The sequence below is a fragment of the Leptodactylus fuscus genome, chromosome 5, assembly GCF_031893055.1.
Source record: "Leptodactylus fuscus isolate aLepFus1 chromosome 5, aLepFus1.hap2, whole genome shotgun sequence".
Taxonomy (NCBI): Eukaryota; Metazoa; Chordata; class Amphibia; order Anura; family Leptodactylidae; genus Leptodactylus; species Leptodactylus fuscus.
The window spans coordinates 60,191,971-60,215,283 of record NC_134269.1 but is presented as its reverse complement, the minus strand read 5'-3'; the positions used below and the strand labels follow the sequence as shown (position 1 = coordinate 60,215,283).

At 41.8% G+C, this 23,313-nt stretch overlaps 1 protein-coding gene across 8 annotated transcripts in view; it reads right to left on the bottom strand.

The window, feature by feature from the left end:
- Positions 1–23,313, bottom strand: part of AKAP13 (A-kinase anchoring protein 13) — a 177,184-nt gene that overhangs the window by 113,117 nt on the left and 40,754 nt on the right. For all 8 annotated transcript variants that reach the window (XM_075273246.1, XM_075273241.1, XM_075273249.1 and 5 more), the window contains 2 exons: positions 15,584–15,633; positions 1,556–1,703 (listed from right to left, as the gene is read on the bottom strand). In XM_075273246.1, coding sequence (XP_075129347.1) covers positions 1,556–1,703; positions 15,584–15,616 — 181 coding nt within the window. In that variant the 5' untranslated portion in view covers positions 15,617–15,633. The remainder of the gene's footprint in view (positions 1–1,555; positions 1,704–15,583; positions 15,634–23,313) is intronic.

Below are 23,313 nucleotides of genomic sequence, written 5' to 3'. Positions count from 1 at the left end.
TTTGGAGGCAGCTGAACGATCGGACCGCCACCAATCATGAAGTTATCCCCTGCCTCATTGATAAGAGAGAACGTCTAAACCTGGTACAAACCCTTTATAGAGGACCTGTGCATTTCTTATACTTGCCATTTCATAAAGAAAACTAATTCTTAAGAATCTTTCCTAGAACTGTAGTGTGCTGGTCCTCGGTTATTCCTCCTGAAAAGGTAGAAATACAATGAGAACTGGAATGGTTTCCAAAAATTAAGTAGCATAAATCTACTTGCCTAGTGATGCTGACAACAGTGGGAACCCCTGTATTCTGCTGCCAGTGTCACCACTACCATGCTATATTATAAGAAATCCTACATTTGAGAACAGCTGAATTCTGCATTTGTGAAAACCCAAATCCCTAGTTGAAAATGAGGGGTTAAGTTGAAGATGCTTTCTTGTGAGTATACACCATTCACAATAGCCGTAATTAAAAGGCAATTCTTTCCTAACACACAGACAGCAATGATAATAAAATAACAAAGTTAAGTCTCCAGATAAACCTCATAAATTCTTAATCGCAATGACAATGTGGTTAGCATCTGTCACTGTAACTTGTCCCTTTAGCGGTGTGTGGCTTTAGTGTTCTGTACAGATAGGAGACCAGAGATAAACACCTGGGAAGACAAAGTCACTGGCTCATAAATCAGCACTGTGGCAAATAGCCATGATAACACATGCCACTAAAGATCAGAACAGTCACCTGAAATGACATCATCAGGCTACAATAACATCAAGTATCAGAGCTCGTGGAACCCAATCCAAAATCTGATCGCATCTACTTTAAAAAAAACTGTGTAAAATTGTAAAAAAAAAAAAAAGTAGTCTCAAAAATTTAGCACAATTAGGCCCAAAAAAGTCACAAAAACCTATTTTATGACTTTTTTGATGCCCAAATTCTGAAGTAGAAGGCTCAGTAAACCAATGAAAAGGCTGACAGCCCTGCAATAAGAACTACTGTCCTACTGTCTCTTCTGACATATTACAGACTATTACATTTCCAGTAATCTTCAGAAGATCAATGTATTTCAATTACAAGAGCTGTCTCACATTTTCTTCCTCAGAAAAACATGTAATTAATAATGTATATTATAGACTATAAAAAAAGACAGATGATTAAAATTGCATGCATATCCTTTCAATATTTTTAGGATGAATCAAGAGATATACATACATGATTCAACATCTTAAAGGGAACCTGTCACATGAAAAATGCAGTCTGATCTTAAGTAGCATGTTATAGAGCAGAAGGAGCTGAGCAGGTTGATACATAATTTGTGGGAAAATATTCTGTATAACTTGCCATTTGTCCATTGAAATCTCTGCTCTTTACCATTAAGTCTGTCCTATCAAGTGACGGACAGTCTCCGCTCTGCCTGTGCAAATAGAGAGAGCTGACAATCACAGATATGGCCGCCTTCTAGACTTCATAGTAAAGAGAGCAAAGTTTTCAATGGCCGAGTACCACAATATCCATGTGACAGGTTCCCTTTAAAAGAAAGCGCATGGGATAGGAGTTGCTCACCTGGGGTGACTGTCTCTAGGGTTGCAGAATCTACTTTCCGAGCACTTGCTAAATGCTTCAGCGTGGAGCCAGCAAACAGCAGGTAGAACACAGCATCGTCTTCCAGCTCGCTCTGTTCGGTGAGGCTCACTGTAAGGACACAGTCACCCTGAGAGGGAAACAAAAAGCCAGTTAGTAATCCTATTCATTCTGAGTGTTGCACACAACATGGACTTGGCGGCAGTCACTACTCATCAGCTGCAAGAAAATAATGTGCTAGTTAGAACTCAACGTAAGATCAGAATGTGAACATTCAGTATATTACACTTTTTATTTATTTAATTTTTATTTTTGCAGTCAGAGACAAAGGCACGTCTTGAGTGGCAATCCAGTAGAACTTTGCCTAAACGGCCACCAATACACAATATTGTCTACAACGAAGCTCATGGGGATTTTGGTATTTTTAATGGGTAAGACAACGCTATCCTTGCCGTTATACTAGGCAGCTTGCAGGAATCCTAGACAAAGGTTCACAATACAAGATAGAAAAAAAAAAGCTACAAGCTGTGGAATGACATTGAGCTGGGCTAAAACTTACATGTAAGTAGTAATAAAGCTTATTTAGCTTAAAGAGATTTTCCAGGAATAAGAGTCTAAGAGAATATGAAGTGCAGGCCTAGCGTGCACACATGGTTCCCTATAAAGGTACAGTCACATAAATTAAAGTCTTGTGTATTATTGCCGTTTATGTGCCATAGACAGGACATGGGCGCTGCTGCAGATCTGCATATGGATTATACCCAGTGTCATTTAATTCGGCCAGTACTCACAGTCTGTGCCAGAAAGAAGTAGGTAGAAAGTTCCCTATTCTAGTCAACAGTATTAGGGAAACTAAGCAGAGTAAGGCTACTTTCATATACGTATTGCCATCTGTCTGGAACAGAGCCCATCTAAAATTGTGGACAAGAACATCCTACAAACCTGACATTTTTGGTTGGAGATATCAGTGAGAAATCTATGGATCCCAGATGTATCCCATTGTAGTCAATGGAGATCAGTTTTATTGTTTAATCCGCCTCAGGTTCCGGACCCAAATACGGGTAGCCGCAACTGAATGCCGATGCAGTGATAGCATCCAGTCATGCACTCCGCTGCGGATTAGACCCAATGAATGGGCATCTCGCTTTTTTCTTCTGACATCAATGGGAGCCGTCTTTTTGGTCAGGATTTTTAGGCGAATACGGCCTAAAAATCCTGACCAAAAAAAACCCATGTGAACATACCCTTAGGGTGCAGTCACACTGAGTAAACGCTAGCTTATTTTGTAGAGTAAAATTACACTTGTAAAATTTTGCTATCCCATTGACTTCAATATTTTTTTACAAGTGTAAAAATACGCCTGTAAAAAATACGCCTGTAAAAAATACGCCTGTAAAATGTCATTGAAGTCAATGGGATAGCAAAATTTACAAGTGTAATTTTACTCTACAAAATAAGCTAGTGTTTACTCAGTGTGAATGCACCCTTAGGGTCAGTTCACACGTGAAAACCGCCTAGCTTATTTGTGCGAGGTAAAAAACCTCGAGGAGTTTTTTTGACGCTGTTTTTTGCATTCCACGCGGTTTTTGACGAGGTTTTTGACGCGGTTTTCGCTAGCGGTTTTCGCTAGGGTTTTTTTTTCCTATATGTGCTATAGAAACTGCAGGCGAAAACCGCGCGGTTTTTTGCAAAAAACCGCGCGGTTTTGTGTGCAAAAAACCGCGCGGTTTTTTACCACGCGGTTTTCGCCTCCCATTCACTTCTATGCAATTCTTCAGGCGTTTTCCGCCTGAAGAAAGGTCATGTCCCTTCTTCAGGCGGAAAACGCTAGGAGGAAAAAAAAAGCTAGTGGTCTACATAGACCACCATGTTAAAGGAGAGGTTTTTGAAGCGAATTCCGCTGTCAAAAACCTCCCCTTTGCCCACGTGTGAACTAGCCCTTAGGCTGCGTTCACACGGAGTTTTTTGGTCAGGAAAAATCCGCTTCAGGAAAATTCATGAGGCGTTTTTTGAAGCATTTCTTGAAGCATTTTTCAGGCATTTCCACCTGAAAAAAAGTCAATTCAAGTCAATGGGAGGCAGAAAATCCGCCTGGCGTTTTTTGAGGCGGTTTTTCCGCCTCCCATTGATTTCCTGAGGCAGAATCCGCCTGAAGAATGGACGTCACTTCTTTTTTTCCGCTAGCGTAAAGTCCGCTAGCAGAAGAGACGAAAAAAAAAAAAAGAAAAAAAAAAAGATTACAAAAGACTGTATGGTGAGGTGTTTTTTGGTCAGGATTTTGGGACAGATTCCTGACCAAAAAACTCTGTGAACTCTGCCTTATGGTAAGTTCACACTGTGTTTTTTTTGTCCAGAACCGGAGGCGGAGGCTCAGGGTTTTCTCTGCATCTTTCACCCTTTGCAATGCATATGTAGAAAACCATAGAAGGCCTGCTTGGATTTCAGGAGCAATGCTGCCACAAAAACCACTCCATGATGGGTAGTTCTGGCAGTATGGCTTTTCAGACCTAAACAACCACATCATGAATACCAGATCACAATAATGGATGTAGACTTTTGTCTGCTCAAAACCTTCCAACTTGGATTTTTCCCATCAATGGACAGTCGAATGCACTAACATATAGAGTGACTAGCCAAATTCAATAACTCTTTTTCCATAATGCATAGACTCTCCCTGAATGATGACCCCTCCCTTAGCTTGGACGATCCCACCACTGATGGCCTGCTAGATCATATACTGTGTATATCCAGCTTTATAGTTGCCTTTAGGACTGCGGTTACAGATGCAGATTTTTTTCCGGCCAATTTTTACATGGAACGTGTTACTAGAGAAAGCTGCTCATCTCCATAAAGTTTGTTACTCTTGGAAACTCCTTTAAGAAATAGAGCCCTCTTAGGGATATCTTTGCCAAGTCACAAAACCTGTAATTTAGTGCGTTTGCCAGCAAAGCTAATACTGCCCACAAGTACCCGAAGAGAAAACACTGTAAGGAAAGGTCAGTCTCTGTAATCCCTGGCACCATGAATTATAAATGCCTCTGCCAATGCCTGACACAATGCATTATGATGAACATCCTCTCTTCATCTCAAATGCACCAAACAAGTCTCAAAAACTTACATTTTACATATTGCTTGAGAATAAGACACGGCAAATCACAAGGTCTGTAGGAAACATTTGCAGTGCGGGATGACATCGTGTGCAGTAAAATATATGCTGTAATTTCAGAGATTAGCAACGCTAGGCTAGCATAGACAGCGCTTCATCTCTAAAAGTAGCACTGACAAATCCTGACTCCAGAAGAGATTATGTGGATAAAGGGACTTGCCAATGCGCGGTACAACATTACATCAATGCTTTTAATACCAAAGGAAATAAGATTAATTTCAAATAATATCGTCAAAAAAGATCACAATAAATCTGGGCTTTCAGTAAAATCTACACCGGAGGGAAATTAAAATCAAATATTTCAATTCACCGTGAGGAGAAAATTTATTGAACGATTTGCAGAATATTCGAGGAAACAGCCGGCACAGTCCAGGTGATCTGAGCGGAGATCAAAGCCCTGCTAGATCAAGAAACACCCCTAAAGCCCTTTTCAGCTAATTTGTGTAAGAATAATACACTGCTTTTCATGAAAATGGAGATAAAATTCAGACAAATAATAAGTATCTTTATAAAGCGTAGAAGTCGCCCTACAAGGTACTGTCATCAGTTTGATACCGATATTCCTCTTGACAGACTCCCTGTAATAGGTAACCAGCAATTACTTCTGTAATCCTAACGTATATTAGATCCAGTATACATCAATCTGAGAGGTCTACAGAAGGCCGTATGCTTGATGTGAATCCACTAAACAGCTTTAGGTAATGTTCACATGGATGACCATGGGGCTTATTCTATAGGTGAATTCTGCCTCAAAATCAGCTCCAAATTCCACCCGAAACCTGCCTCTCATTATTTTCAATGAGAAGCAGTGACAGATGTACTTGAAAAATAAGTGTCTTGCTCAAACTAGTCACGGTTTGAGGCTGAATGACTACGAAAACCATGGTGTGAGGCCTAATGCCCAATTGGCCCCATTGTTCATGAGACTAACCATTCTGCACACTTAGGCTAAGTGCACACGGAGTTTATTGGATCGGAACCTGAGGCAGAGGCTGCCTCAGGTTCCGATCCATAAAACGTGTTGCGGAACTGAAAGCCGATGCACGGCACCGGCTTCCAGCCGCGCACGCTACTCCGGATCAGGCTCAATGAATGGGCCTAATCCAGATGAGGGAATTCTTCAGGCCGAGTCACCTTGTGACTTGGCCTGAATGGACACGTCCGTTCTTTTTTCCGGGAGTCGGCAAAACTGGCTCCCGGAAAAACCTCCTGAGTGGCTCCCATTGGATTTCAATGGGAGCCGTCTTTTGAGGCGTTTACCCTGACCAAAAAACTCCAAGTGAACTCAGTCTTATGGTGGAAAGCTGAGAATCAACTTCAGCTTGTGGACAACAATTCAGCAAGGCCAGTATTTTAAAATTAGAGGTGTAAGACTGCCTCAAATTCCTCAGTGTGAACAGGCCCTTACAAACTCTATAGGGAGGATAAACACTTCTTGATCACATATCTTATAAGTAAGCGGTGCTTTGTGCAGAAACATGGCAACACAAGTACCTATTTGCTTAACTATAAGTGTGAACCCATACTTTAAAATAAACAACAACAATACAACATTGGGGGTTGGGGGGGGGGGGGGGGATCCAGTCCTCAAGCTCAGGGAAGGGGCAGACAGACAACCAAAACACCCTCTCCCCTTCCCCAGGACCTACTGCACCCCAAAACGCCGACCATTTTAATTTTTGAAATTTCACAGTAGCTGCTGCATTTCCCCCTGGGCTTATACTCGAATCAATAAGTTTTCCCATTTTTTTGTAGTAAAATTAGGGGCCTCGGCTTATATTCAGGTTGACTTATACTCGAGTATATATGGTAAGCCGATAGACTAAGTGTAAAGCATTGGATTTTTTAAAAAAACCAATCATGCCTTGATCAATGAAAAGAATCCAAAGGAGTTTATTTCAGGAAGTCCAGTTTTTAACAAAAAATAATTCTTCTGAAAATATCCATAGTGTGTACAACAAATAACCTTGTACTTCAGGCTGCTGTAGTCTCAGAGACTATTCACCATGTGAACTCCACTAACCCCCAGCTTTCTGGGAAATGGAAACCTTTTATACCTCTAGACATTTGCAGACTTGCCTCTTATAAGGTCAGGGCAGACACACCCCAGTGCAACTCCACTACTGCAGGTAAATATGCAAAAAAACACTTTGTAAATCCATTATAATGTGAACAGTTCCTTAGTTTTGGTACCCAGGCAAGACAAGAAATAACATCAAAAAAGAAAAAATGCAAGAGGTTAGCTCACCCTGAAATAGACGTCCCAGGTGCACGACCCTGTCTCCTGACTCCTAGGAGCTTCAAAATTCTTTGGAAAACCACATATCAAGAAGGATCCGCAACATCTTGGGTACGTATAAAATTTAACCTTTAATCCATGAATTAAAAATTAGCCCCGATGGGCAAACAAACAAAATAACTAATACATAGTACAGTGCAGAAAAAAGTCAGAAAGGTGGATAAAAAACCGCAACTAACGCGTTTCGGGGTCCTTAAAGCCCCTTAATCATAGTGCAGAGCACTATGATTAAGGTTAAATTTTATACGTACCCAAGATGTTGCGGATCCTTCTTGATATGTGGTTTTCCAAAGACAAGAAATAGTAGGAAAATAGAGCATTAGGTGGCCGGCCTAATGAAAGGATGTAGAAGCAGGAATCGAACATTCACACAGAGACTTTACCAGACCTGGGGCCTCCTGTACCACCACTAAGGTTACATAGAGGAAATCACATGGAAACATAAAACAAAACCGTTCACCTCTCACACTAACCCCTAAAATAAACACCATGACAGATGCGTTCTTAATTCAAAATAACGGGGTGGGAGGGTGGGGGCTATATTGATGGTCTCCAACGAACTGACTCTAAACCAGCTAATTTATATTCAAAATTCCCGCCACAAAACATCAATCACCCAATCAGCTGATTACACGTGTAGTCAGCTGTTCCCTAGCTCCTCCCTCTAGAAACTTCTAGAAACATGCACCTCTGCTAATGGTGACCTAAGAATGACCCTGAACTTCCTGAGGTGATTCAATTTAAGCGGGAATTATGAATACAATAGGCCCTATTGACTCAATTTGTAGTGCCTTAACCTGAGGAGAAAATAAAATATTAGTAAAATAATATTTTATTAGGTACTGTGGTGCCATGTGTCCCCCAAGCAAGGTTGCTCTGGGGGTCCCTGTCATTTGGCCTTCTTCAGGCTTTCAGAATTAACATGGAGACAGCTCAATTTAACTTAGGCAAGGTAAGCCATGACACCAAGATCACAAAGACACATTGCAAGTTGTGACTGTTAATGTGGCTGTGTTACTACACGTAATGTGATTCTACCGCAACACTGTCAATCGCAATAGAAACCCATATAGTAGCTGTACACCAAGGTAAATCACATGCAACACTGCGTGATCTCAAGCCACAGCCCTAAAATAAGGCAGCCAAACTGGAGGTAAGGCTAGAGCCAACTGGTGACTTAAGTGTGCAGTTTTTTCAAGGGTCCGGTTCAATGAAAAGGTTAAAACAAAATGCAGCTCCCCTTAGGAGGAATGTATAGTGTAAAATCCCACTCTAGCCATAAATATTTAAAGTGGAGCACTTTATGGCAATGCAGTAAATTAAAGCAACTAGTTGTGTCTACAGAGGAGGCCTAAAATTCCTTACCCTGTCCAGTTTATTCCATGCCGTGATCTAGACACGGATAGTAGTGGCTGCCTCACGCTGGATTGCTGTATATTTTTACACACACTTCTCTAATCCCCAACAACCATCTGGTATCTTTCAACAAGCTCTTTTGTGAGCATCTAGTTAACAGAGCGAACAAGGAAGGGCGAAAACTACTTAATGGAAAATGTTGACGCCCTAAACAAGAAGTTCTTATCCTCCTTGTACATAGAACATACCTCAAAATCATATCACGCCAAAACGCTCCTTAAATCACAGATGAGACCATGGATTAGTATTGTTATTATTATTAATAATCTTATATGCCTGGAGCTTTAGAAGTGGAAAGTATACACAGCTGCCATGTCAGGCCGCATAGAGATGATGTTACTATGCCAAAAATGTGAACCCTGTGGCCAAAGGCGGTTATCCAGAGTTTTTACCCCAAGAGCCTGGTATAGTGCACCCAGCAGCTAGCACGAATGCCTTGCAGACTGCCATAATGAACCTCTATACTGGAGATATAGCCTAAACAATGAGCTTTTGACTCTGCAGTGCAATAGTAAATGATTCACAAACATGACAAAAGTGGCTATGAATGAATGAGAAGTGTAAGAGTGGATACGGTGAGCTGAGAACATACAGAGCATGCCCTAGTTAATCTGATTTACCATTAAGCTGCCCTGCTGTTTTTGCTAGCTAGCTTCCTTGGCAGCCAGCATCTCATCTGGTTAGTCTCAACTATTTATATATTTCCGAATGACTTCACCTTTCCCGATATCAAGACAGAGCTCTAAGCACTTGAGATCAGGAGGCGCTGAGCTGGGTCAACAGGACAAGGGAAGGTCAAAGTCACTGCGTGCAGTATGGAGATGGAGCGCTCCTTCCACAAACCGATAAGGACGAGGACGGTGCCGACCAGACAGATAACTTAAGCCTATTTTAGTGCTTGAAGATGAGTGGTAAAAATTATTTCCTGAGATGCCGAGGCACTGTTCAGAATAACTTATCGCATCAGATACGTAATCGTGTCCAACTGGCTCCTTTCCTAGATTGGATTTAGACCACAGCAGGTGACGTTCCTACAGACATTCCTGCTATGGACGCCTTCGAAGAGAAAATTCTAGGCAGAAGTCAAAACATATACATGTTATTGTAACTAAGCTTTTTTATTTATTTATTTATTTTTTCCAGACAACATGGATCTGTCATTATAAAAATAAATAAATATCTAAATCAAAACATGGTGTGAACAAAGCCTCACAATGACAAAATCTCTTATATATGTCACAAGCATGTTACACTTATAAGGATATCCCCATCTGACCTTAAAAACAACGGATCTAAAACCTGAACCCATCCGATAGCACAATAGCAAATATTATACCAGTCGTAAAACATTTAAGCAGTCAAGTCTCAGCGCCAGAGATTAGCTTATCTTTTCCATTCTTGCTATCAAAAGGAGGAGGAATGTGGTTGCACTTAAAAGTTCAGCGGAACAGTAGCTGGAGGAAAGCCACCACTTCTTCATTCTAAAGTAAGATCAAATATATGCATACATTGTATGTATAATACATCTATTAATATACAGCATATAATGGACAAAGTATTGGGACACCTATTCAACACCCATTCTAAATGGAGTTGGTACCCACTTTGCAGGTAAAAGAGTCTTCCCACTCTTCTGGGAAGACTTTCTGCAACATTTTTGGAGTATGAATATAGAAATATTTAAAGGGATCCCATCATTAAAACACAATTTTTTGTGACTAACACGTAGGAATAGCCTTAAGAAAGGCTATTCTTCTCCTACCTTTAGAAGTCTTCTATGCGCCTCAGTTCGGAAGAAATCCAGATTTTCGTCGGTATGCAAATGAGTTCTCTCGCAGCACTGGGGGCAGGCCCGAGCGCTCAAACAGCACTGGAGGCATCCCCAATGCTGCGATAGAAGTCTGCAGCACCGCCTCCAACTTCTTCAGGAATGGCCTCTACATGCGTCTTCTTCTAGCACTGGGGGTCAAACTTCTAGGCCTTGGGCCTGGGGAGAGCGGACTGCGCACGCCCACAGGCCACAAGAAAATGGCCACTTACTGTGTAAGCGGCCATTTTTCTTGTGGCCTGTGGGCATGCGTGGTCGGCTCTGCCAGAGGCCTAGAAGTTTGACCCCCAGCGCAGGAAGACGACGCGTGAAGAGGCCGTTCCTGAAGAAGATGGAGGCGGCGCTGCAGACTTCTCTTGCAGCATTGGGGATGCCTCCAGTGCTGTTTCAGCGCTGGGGCCTGCCCTAGTGCTGCGAGAGAACTCATTTGCATACCGACGAAAACCGGGATTTCTACCAAATGGCGGTGCGAGTAAGACACCTAAAGGTAGAAGAAGAATAGCCTTTCTTAAAGCTTTCACAAAAAAAAAAATTGCGTTCTAATGATAGGATCTCTTTAACCACTCACTTAGATGAGCATTTATGAGGTCAGGCACTAATGTTGGACAACAAGGCCCGGGCCATAATCTCTGTTCCAGTTCATCTCTAAGGTTTTGAATGGAGAAGGTCAGAGTTCCTTACCAGCCAGTCAAGTGCTTCCACATCAAACTCAACCAGGTCCTCATGGACCGTGCTTTGTCAGATCCACATCAAAATAAAATTGGTGGCCTTTCTAAATAGCAGGCCATACATTTTAAAAAAGTGGGCATTCCCTTAAAGATTTATCTTCATTGGAACCAAGAGCCTAGACCAACCCCATAGTATTATCCCACAATGCAGTTATGTAGATAACATTCCTCTGGTATTCGCCAAACCCAGACTTCCTTCTGGCAGGCTAATGGACATATGGGATATGTCCCTTCACACTATACACCACTTCATTCATTGCTTAGCATTATTCTTATACCCTAAAGCAGTACTTCTCAACCCAAGTACCACCTTGTGAAAAAATTTCCAAGTACCCAAAATGGACACTAGTGTCTGTCATGTGACAGATTTCAATTGGGAGTAGCACTCCAGGCAAATCCTTTCGCTTATGGGGGCAACTGTGGCAGGCGCACACACAAACTTCCAATCAGCTATTCACAGATCATAGATCCGCAACCATCTGTATTTAGCACAAACTATCCTTTGTTGTAGATGAGACCAATGCTTTTGACCCTGACCCAGCAGCTTCTGATGCCTGTTTCTGCTTGGCAGCCACTGTACCTGAAGAAGGTGGATGGTTTGCACAACACTAGACTCTCAGGAGCCTCGAAACCTGAGGATCATCCAAGTTTGCCACTTCCAGAGATCTGGAGAACTGAGAGAACGGAGCCATAGCATGAATCCCTTAAGACTGCACGACATACCCCCTGGGTACACGTACCAGAAATTGAGAATCATTGGCCTATAGCATAAATTGACATACTGTAAGTTGGAAACCCGCAGTGCAAGTCATTTTACACACACACACACACACACACACACACACACACACACACACCTAATCACCTGACACTAGTGATTTTAAAGAGAATTTCAAGCCACTTTAAGAGGGTTGGTTCACATCTGCTTTTGTATTCCGTCCGGGGAGAGTCTGTATTGAGTCCCCCCGAACGGAATACAAACGTAATTGCAAACGCTGTGCTGTAAAAGCACACTGATCCCCACAGACTATAATGGGGTCCTGTGCTTGCCGCACACTGCCCGCACGAATTATGCAGACAGGAAAGTAGATTGGGAACTACTTTCCTGTCTGCATGTTCTGTGCGGAGATCTGGCGGTAAGCACACGGACCCCATTATAGTCTATGGGTTCTATGCGCTTTTACAGTGCACTTGCATTTGGTATTCCATTTGAGGGGGGGTCTCCATGCGGACTCCCTGGACGGAATCCAAACGCTGATGTGAATGAGGGCTAAGAATACAGGCATGTTTTGCAAGTCTTTTACGACCTTTTTTTTTTTTTTGCTTAAATTTCAGGCCGTACAAGACATTTATCAAAATCTCACTATTACATTCTGATACGAGTACTTTATATACACATACAGTACACGCATTTATAGACCAACAGTCATTGCTACATTTCATCAATTTTTAGGAAACTCATTTGTAGCAGATTTCAATGAAAGGAAAAAAAACAAAAAAAAAGCCTCGCCGGTTTATGTTTGGACTTTACAGTTCAATGCACAGCAAAAGACTAAGCATTCTGCATGCCAGGACTCCATAGAGGAAACCAGCAGACCAGGGTAGTTTCCCAGAACATCAAGGATGCCCCCTTGGTGGTGCTTATCTGGGTCAGATGAAATGACCTGCTTCACTATTATTGAATGACGCATTATACCATCTTAAAACCCACGCTGTCTCTCTTTTAGAGAGGACTCAAAGCAAAAGACGGACAGAAGAGAAGCAGCCACAGGATGGGAAAATACTTCGATGAGATGAGGCATGAATAGTGCCAAGGCAAGAAGTACGTAAAAGTACTGCTGAAGAAGGGATGCCTAGTGGTGAAGCAGTGGGGGAGGGGGATTCATTAATGTATCGACACCAGTTTTCTGGCATACATGTATAATGCAGTGCACCTTTAGCATAAGGAATTTCTTGCAGCAAGATGCGCCACATTCCCAGCCTTGCTTGCCACTTTTCGCAAATGTGAGTAGAGCAGGGCGAGGCAGAGAAGCCTCAGACCATTTTTCTGGAGCGTGTTATACAGTAGATCTACACCAGTTCCTAAATAGCATAGACTTCCATTCTTGTGTCTGGGCATGCACCAGATTTATTGAGAGAGTGCAGAGCCTCTTGATATTCAGGCGTGCCGTGTACCTGTCAGGGCCTTTATTTAGCCTTGCATACAAAATGCCAGTCTTATTAAATTTAAATTACATTTGCCCCACTTAGTTTGTCATATAAGGGTTTTGTTAAACCTTTTAGATTTTACTACTGTAACCAGAGTCTGTAGCAATGTTTAGGGCTAGTTCAAACGGGGGCAAGGAGGCGGCTTTTGACAGCGGATTTCGCCACAAAATCTGCCTCCAATGGTGGTATATGGAGACCACTAGAGTTCTTTTTTCTGCTTGCGGGAAAAAAAAAAGAAAAAAGAAGAAGCAGTGGGCTGCCCTTTCTTCAGGCGGATTCCGCGGCTCGCTGAGCCATGGCTTCCGCCTGGCAGCAGCAACCTCCGGTATCAGCCCATTCATTTGAGCCGACTCTGGAGGGGGAAGCCGCGACCGCAACGGTCGTGGCAGGCGGGTTTTGACCCGAGAGGGACGTGACTCCCCGCGTCACTCTCTGTGCCAAAATCCGCCCCACCGCCCCCTGTGTGAATGAGCCCTCTGTGTAATGATAGGTTTGCTGATCCTAGTCTCAGGAGTGTATATAAATAAAGCTTAAAGGGGTATTCCAATACCAACAAGTTACGCTAGGTTCGCACCTGAACCTGGGGTTTCCATTCTTCGGGTCCACTTGTGGACCCGAAGAATGGAAATCTAACCCGCTTAAAAAGCAGTTGCCCAAAGAACCCACAGACCATGATGGGGTCCACCGGGTTTCCGTCCACAAAATGCAGAAAGAAAAGTCCTGCTTGCATTTTTTAAGCGGATTCAGAGGCAGAAACCCTGTACGAAATCCAGGCACAGGTTTGAACCTAGTCTTACATTCCTAGATTGGTGAGCGGTTCAATTGCTGGAACCCAACTGATATATGAACACGGGTTCCCAATTCCTCAGTTTGTATGCCTGCGCACTGTGGGGCAGATTTATGAAAAGTGGATTACTAACGTTCATAGCCCCGAAGCCAGCAGACGGTGCGTCTAATATATGAGGAGTTGCATACAAATGAGGCACACCCTCCACCAGGCTCCACCACCACCAGATTCCAGGGTGTAGAAGATGATCATTTTGGCCTTGAACATTTTATGCATTGTACACCAGAAAACTGAGGTACACGGAATCACAAATCTGGGCCTGTCCCTCTACTCATACTATATGGGACTGACAGATAGCTTGCATATATGTGGAGGAAATCAGAAGGGAATACCGAGAGGTGCACAAGTGTTCTAAACTGTATAGTCAGCCTTAGCCCTGGCCATGGTAGTCGAGTCCACAGCTTGACCATTTGAGTGGCATCATGCATGCTCGGTCATAGCCCAAATCAAAGGAACTCAGGGACCCCCCCCTTCTTTGGAGTATAAGTTATCCACTATCCAGTGCATAACGGATAACCTGTTATTAGAGAAATACCTGTTCAACCACTATATAGATTACTGCACAGTTATGCAAGTTTTTAATAAACTTTGTGTTTTGATTTCTCACCATTCATAAGATCTCCTATGTCAATGGATGAAAAGATTAAAGTTACATCTGAAGGTTACAAGGATAGATTCACACGATCGTAATATGGCAGTGGTTTCACATCTTACACCTTGACCAGACACTGTTCTGCTGATACTAAAATATGTCCTTGTTACAGCTGAATGCAAGCAGTCTTATTTAAAGCTGAAGTTTTGCAACAATGTATTCATGCTAAGAAGAAGTTCTCTGTTAATGCAGGTGTAAACACACCCCAGTTTTTGGCTTGATCTTCTGTTCCATTGCAGGAACAGGAGAACAGGCTAAACTTCAAAATGGATTCATCTAATGAAGGGCAACAACGGATCTAGAGGGACCCCATTGAATACAATGAGGACCGTCGGGTAGCCGTTGCTTTTTCAGTGTCTTCACCAGACGAGAAGGTCTTGCATGCAGATCTTTTCGCCTGTGATTTTAGACAGACTCTACGGAGGCTTTGGATGTACCCTTAGCTAGCCACCATTCAAGACAGAAAAGATATATGTGCTCCTGACTATGAACTGGGATTCCAAGAACATAGATTGATACAATTATATACATCTATAGATGTAGCAAGGTTAACCTGAACTTCTGCAGCGTGATCTGTTATCACAGAAGACAAACACAAACTAATGAAAAGTCATTGGAAAACCATTTTTCAGTGATTTTTCATTGCCTTCTAAAATATCACACTGCAACAGTTTATCCAATTACAAAAGTTCGGTTTAGCTTTGCTACATCTGTAGATGGATACAGATATCTAATCATATGAACTAGTCATCAAGATAATTGGGATTTCTTCTTACAGAAGTAGACAGTAACATTGCTTGATCTTATAAGTTTAAAACTAAATATTTTATCCAATATCTCAGAGTAATAAAACTAAATGTACTTACATATAATGGAGCTTGTGTTGGATTAAGCTTCATGACCCAGGACACGGTATCTAAAACAAAGGAAAAATCTAATTAACCAACATAATATGCAACCGAGGATTCATCTCCATTTACAAAACAACTATGAAACTCCCATGTAAAAGAAGAAGAAGAAAAAAAAAAAAGGAAGTAGAACAAAACATATGGAAGCCATCACCAGGGACAACTCCTTTGAGTTTGGATCAAATGAACATGATAGAGAAAGTCAAGCGCTGCCAGGCATGAAGATTTTCTTGGAAAAAAAATATAAATATATATATAATATGTGTGTGTGTGTGTGTGTGTGTGTGTGTGTGTGTATCTATGTAATATTTTTTATGTTATTTTTTTTTACAGGGAAATCTCCATGTAATATTGGAAATGCCTGACTAGCCATGACACAGTTATCGGACATGAATAACCTAACAGCGTCATAAGTGAAACAACCCCTTTAGAAGACATGTTCACATGTGACATACCAGATGTAGAAATTCCAATGACTGGAACTATATATATATATATATATATATATATATATATATATATATATATATATATATATAATTTTTTTTTTTTATTTATTTTTATTTTTTTTAATCTGAATTGGGTTGCTTCTGCAGCAGGCACAAAAATTTCTTCAGGTCCTAGTTACATGTCAGACATTTTGTGCAGTGTGTCAACATACCCCAATCCAGAAAGACAAAACATCTCAAAGCGTCAACTTTTTTCCCAATGTTACTTCTATAAGATCTATTCTTCTTTTATTCTCTTACACAGCACCAATATAACACTACCTAAAGCCTGGTCAGATCTTCCTCTCTAAAAATACACTTTCCCTTACCTCACCCAGATGACCCCCACAGTGACCTCACATCACCTATTCACCTTTAGCCTATATTCATTATGTCAGGGCTATTCTGGGAGTGCGAGAGTCCACTATACATTACATCTAGACAAGCGCCACTGCTTTTAACTAGGATCACATAATCCACAAGACAACCTTTGTAGCCTGTGAATTGTCAGAAATAGTTACCCAAGTTTACTACACAAAAGGTAGCAAGTCCAAGCCTACAAAATCGGTTGTCTTATCTGACTTTTCACTTATGCATATGAGGCCTTTATTTCCCTGTCTCTAGTAGTACAAAATAACTGTCCTTATAGAGAACCTTTCACCACCTCTAGATCTTAGCACCTGTTAAAAGCCGATGCGCCAAGAATTCAGATGCAGTTGGAATTTTCTCTCTAGCCTCCTCCGTTCTGGAGCAATCATTGCCATTAGTTTTGGTGCCTGATCTGCTAGGCTTACTGTCAGGTGGGCGGGGTCATGCAGCATGTAGGGGGAGTGAATCGGAGCTCCAATCAGAGGTGGTAGTGTCACAGTACAGAATCACTCCGACCTCCTGACAGTACAGAGCCTAAGGTACCAAAACCTAACCACAATGATTGCTCAGGTATGGTGGGGGTTAGAGAAAAATGACCAACTGAGCCAAAATTAGTAGAGCAGCAGCTATTAAGTGATGCAAAGAGCTGAACTTCGCCAAGGTGGTGAAAGAGAAATTTAAATTCTCTACCCTGTCCTGGGCTACACAGTAAAGAAAGTTGACACGAGCTATAGAAAACAGAAACTCTAGTATCCAATATGAAAAATCTAATAGGTGAACACTAAAAATTGTGTGTGTGTGTGTGTGTGTGTGTGTGTGTGTGTGTGTGTGTGTGTGTGTGTGTGTGTGTGTGTGTGTGTGATTTAACCATGTATAAAAGGTCCTTGTTCTGCGGCGACCACTAGATAGGAGTGCATTCAGGTTTTCTGTCTGTACTTAGGTATACTTGTTTACTTCACTGTATGTTAACTGACTAGACTAACTAAATGTAAATTTTTCCATGCTATGCTCCCATTGTCATTAGCACTATTGTACATAATTCTTTGTGGGTATTGTCCTATGTACATGAGAGAGGAAGGGGGAATTTCTTTGCCTATAAAAGGGAGGGACAACAATTTTAGGCAAAAACTAAACAACCAAGAGGACCCTGTCACACGATCCGTCTTCAGTAGCCGTCATTCAGCAGATTTTGACCCAATTAGGTCACAATAAACTGGAGATTATAAGACGAGCAATAACATGGGTTTCTATTTCGTGATATTTTTTTACACTGTACTATACATCATTACATCAGAGAAACAGATCCGCAACATTGAGATTAGGCTGAGGGATTAAAACACCGCAGAGGAATGCCGTCTGACAGGAACGGAGCTCAATAAGATTTTTGTGTGCCACCTCCAACCATAATGGATGAAGTTCTATCCACGGGAATCAGAGTACATTCTAGACCTCACTATTTTTGATAACAGACCTTACTCGATACTAAAAAGAAAACGCAGAGAGACACTTATCCCAGTCCTAGGTCTCTTATCTTATGAAACAATTATTATCCTTTCATGATGGATACAAAGTGTCCTATGAAGCTTCTGAAGATCTCTCATAAAGTAATTAGACAATTACATGTCTGTTACAAGCCGGCTACCCCTGTACTTTCTGTAATTGAATTACACTGTCTGCATGTCCGATGCAATAAAAATAGCCGTCCGTCAACAAGGCAACTCCCCAATTTCCTTCATTAACTCTCATATAATCCGAGCCTCAGCAGGATTCTTGCTTTAATTATAATATAATTTACACCGCATTCCCCAAAGTCCGCACCGCACTATAAAATACAGTAAAACCAAAGAAACAAACATTCCATAATCTGGAGAAAGTTTGTCATTTTGACACTTAAGATTCCAGGAGTCAATAAAGTTCCTTCCAAAGTCTTCATGGAGACCATAAATTATACTGTACAGGCAGCTAATAATAGACATATTATTGTAGAATGTAGCACTAAAATAATCGGACTGGATGTGTTTACATAGCGACAAGATTTTATAAGCAGAGGAATTGTAAGTGTTTGCTAGAGGAGAGCTTGTATTACAGCCCCGATAGGCTATTTGGGGGTCAACTTTGATAGGAAAATAGTAGACGTTACCTCTAATATTGGATAGATCTCCCAGAATCTAGAGGCCTGACACAGTGAAATTTCTCTTTAATATTACATCAGTATTTTCTACATTTGCCATATTCCTTCAGCTGCCTTGTGGTTTTTCCCAGATGCTTAGTCGATCAGATTGCAGAATTAAATACACAGCATTGCAGGAACAACTGCTGCCGAAAACGTCACCATCAGAAGAGCCAGAAGGAGCTTTCAGTGTCTGTCAATGTTAGGGGGATATCGTCCCTCCATAGGGAGAGACCACCATTTACATGTGTGGAGTCTCATTAAGCCATTAGCGCTCCACTGTGCAAGGGAACATGGGAAGAATATGCAAATCTGTCTTCCATGATGTAATTAGGAAGCCAGTGCCTCAGTCATGCAGTCCAATACAGGGTCATCTTTCAGATGTGCAAAGACTATCATATTCTACCTTAAAGTGGTATATCCAGAGGATATACAATAAATACCTGGTTGATGGAAGTCTGACCCAAGACCCCACACACACACATACTGATCATAAAAAAAGGGGAAAAATTTTCACTCACCATGAATTCAGCCTGACCGCAGCCGGGGTGAATATAGACATGCAGCTTGGTGGATGGACAACCCCATGTTCCTATTCACTTCAATGGGGGAGCCAGAGAGAGTGCTGTTGCGTTTGGAATGTATAAAGTATATTAAATGCTAGGTATTACTAGTTGTGGGCATGTCCCTGCAGTGTGACAGTGTCTGATGGCTCCTAACATTACCAGAGTATGTATGGACACTCCTCTTTGACAAGGGGAAAGATACTGTAAGTACTAGTTGTCAGTTTATTAATGGATTTCCAGAAATAATAATAGAACAACACCATAAATGCAAAATTAGAGTATGAAAACAAACATGTCCCAGAAATATTTCATGGTGAGTACGAGCAATGAAGAGAACTTTTATTAATTATTACTTGTATAGCGCCACCAAATTCTGCAGCACTTTCCAAACATTAACACTTTCATGCCCTCTGACATTCAGCGTCAGCTTTTCTGATAAGTGCCCTGGTTGTAGAGAGAATTGGTATAATTGGCATGGATATCCCTGCAGTGTTAGATGGGTGGGCCTCACAACTCAGCGTCACACTGGCCAGTAAGGAAGCCCCCTGACTGTACTCTTACATAGTCGGGGGCATTCCTTACCACCTAATGATGAAGCTAAGCTGTAAGCCCGGCCCCTCTGAGTGCATGGATATTGATACCAAAACTAATTGCACCAATGTCTGCTACTGAGGCACAAAGCAGCAAAGCTGACAGTGCAGCAGCTTTCTAGCTGTATATAACTCTGCTGAGGTCACAGGACATTAAAGGTCCTCCTTAAATAGGCATGTCAGGGGACATAAAGGACTAATATATGAATTTTCGCTTCAACTTCTCAGTCAGTGACATTGCGCACATTTTTATTAGACGAATTAATATAAAATTAGGCTCGAGAAACAATGTATGAATTATGGATAAATACTAAACATCAGTACACCTGGAATGGGTTAACTTTTCTGCATTTTAAAGTGTTTACAGATGACGCTTCAGAACAATTTAGACAATGCAAAATACATTGTAAAATATATATATATATATATATATATATATATATATGTACTGCATTCTCATAATAGTATCTGGGAAATACTCCACTGTAAAAGAGGACCTGTTACCACTTGTGATATACCTGTAAATCAGGGGTAGGGAACCTTTGGCTCTCCAGCTGCTGTGAAACTACAACTCCCAACATGCTCCATTCACTTCCATGGGAGTTCCAAGAACAGCAGAGCAAGTATGAATGCTGGGAGTTGTAGTTTTGCAACAGCTGGAGAGCCGTACGTTCCCTAACTCTGCTGTAAATGATTGACCCTGCTATTATATCATCATTTTGGAGAATGAGCTGTCTCATTCCTCTGTTTCTCTCATTCCCCCTGCAAGCAGGGCTTTTCTCTTTCCACATTTTTCGGGTGGAAACCTGTTAGACCCCATTTCTGCAGGTAACCACTTTTTAAAGTTATGGGGTTTCAGTTTTTAGGTCCCCAAGTGGACCCGAGGGACGGAAACCCCGAGCGCAGGTGTTAACCTAGCATAACAATAACAAATATCCGTAATACATTTTTCTCAATGGACTCACAGCGCAGGGAGCATTGCGGAGTAGGGGAGTTGGTGGCTGCTGTACAGGTGCTCATCCCAAACACCCACAAAGCTGAACTGTTTATAGGAAGCCAATTTACTGATCAGTATATCTTTGGCCTATGGAAGGAAACCCAAGCAAACAAGGGGGTGTAAGCACAAACTCCATGCAGAAGTTGCTCTTTGTTAGATTCGAATCCAGGACTCCAGAGCTGCAACTTAACAGTGCTAAACACTGAGCCACCATGCTGCCTAAAATGTGTATACTACCATCTAATAAACAGTCCTGTACCAGATTAATTGTAACAACACCTGTTTAAAGGGGTGGTTCAGCCAGAAACAAGTCTTGGAAAAAGCTAACCTGTCAATGACCTGCCAATATGGAAATCACAGATTTGGCATCCATCAAATTACATGGACACCAACAGTCTTCTGAGGTAATGGATGCAGAGCTCTGAAGCTAATGGGGGTTATTTTTGGTGGTTACTCATAAAAGCATCAGCAATTAGTTAACACTGCTAAGTTGTAGATAAGAAGCTGTGAGAGCACAAAGTAAGGCAATAAATCAATTAAGGGTGGGCAGGAGAATCCCACTCCCTCCTCCAACCTGTGAACATGGAGACCTAATAGAATTCAATGTAAACAAAGCAGTCATACTGATGATAAGGAGCAGGAGAACAGCATAATACCTGGTAAAGAAAACAGATAGCCTTAATAAGATAAGATATATTATAAAGTTTCTTATAAACAAGTGAATGAACAGCGCATGTGAATATAACTGGAGATGCGCTTTAAAGACCACATAACCAGTTACACTCTTGGATCTACTCTTTACTATTCTATTAGTCCTACAAAATTGTAAGTCATTACTAAATATCAAAAAGCTAGACTACAAGTCTAATGTTAAACCAGTAAGAGATTTGCTGTGCTTCTACCTCCTGCCCAAGTTACATGCATGTACTGCACTGAAATTCCTGGAATAATACCCCCAAGGAATTCAAGCAGCGGGGAGTTTTCTGTCCTGACAAGCAAGACAAGTTAATGTCATGTGTCTTGCAACACGAGGTTAGGTTTGTTGTATACTTAATGATTACTTGTAAAGGATATATTAAAAGAACTAGGACGGTGGCGTTAGAATTGCAGAGTCATATTTAAAGAGGACCTTTCACCACTTTTGGGCACATGCAGTGTTATATACTGCTGGAAAGCTGACAGTGCGCTGAGTTCAGCGCACTGTCAGCTTTCCCGATCTGTGCCCGGTGTACAGAGCTTACGGTGCCGGTACCGTAGTGCTCTATGGTCAGAAGGGCGTTTCTGACCATTAGCCAGAGATGTCCTTCTGCCTCGCGGCGCCTATCGCGCTGTACTGTGGAGCGGGGAGGAACGCCCCCTCCCTCTGCTCACACAGCTCGTCCATAGACGAGAATTATCAAGAGCGGGAGGGGGCATTCCTCCACGCTCCACAGTACAGCGCGATAGGCGCCGCGAGGCAGAAGGACGTCTCTGGCTAATGGTCAGAAACGTCCTTTTGACCATAGAGCACTACGGTACCGGCACCGTAAGCTCTTTACACCGGCACAGATCGGGAAAGCCAACAGTGCGCTGAACTCAGCGCACTGTCAGCTTTCCAGCAGTATATAACACTGCATGTGCCCAAAAGTGGTGAAAGGTCCTCTTTAATTTTGGGCGGATTTAATAAAAAAGGTGGTTCTTTATGTTCCTGTCCTCCTGCAAACAAGGCAGATGGGGGGGGGGGGGGCAATTTTCAGGTAACAAATTAGACCATTGCAATAGAAGCAACGATAATTGTTCCCTGGAAGTCTAGGGGGCGGATATCTAATAAACACTACATTATACAATCTCTACACTTGTTGTTTTGTTCCCGACAATGGACTATTAGACACCATTTCAACTAAACTTACACACACACGCTAGACCTAAAAGGTAATGTGTCGCCAGGAAACGACTGCTTGATTAAAATATGTCTGTATGGTAAACAGATTTAAGAATTTTTGGAGATTTTAATTTTCCAATCTAATAGTTAAGTTTAAAAAAATTCTATAAAAATGTAAGTTTCCTCAAATTTTGCCACTAAGCATAAAAAGAAAAAAAAAAAAAAACAACTCAGACTTCCTGAGTCCTATAGAAAAACCATACCATAGACACAACCGTCCAGAGCAGACCCTATTCGCTGGTATGGGAGAGTGTCATAGGCATGCTCCAAACCTGTACAACAGGGGAGGGGGAAACAGATAAGCTGTGAAATTACCTATTGTGACTGGCGGCTTCTGTGTCTTCTCTGCATATAAATTATTATTATTATTTATTGCACCATTAATTCCATGGTGCTTTACATTTGGGGGTTACATACAGTACACAGAATATACAGATAGATATAATACTAACAATGCCCGACCGGCACAGTGGGGTAGAGGACCCTGCCCGCGAGGGCTTACAATCTATGAGGGAAAGGGGGTAGAGACAGGAGGAGAGGGGGAGACTGTACAGATGGCAGTTCCGTGATAGTGTTATTGGAGGTTG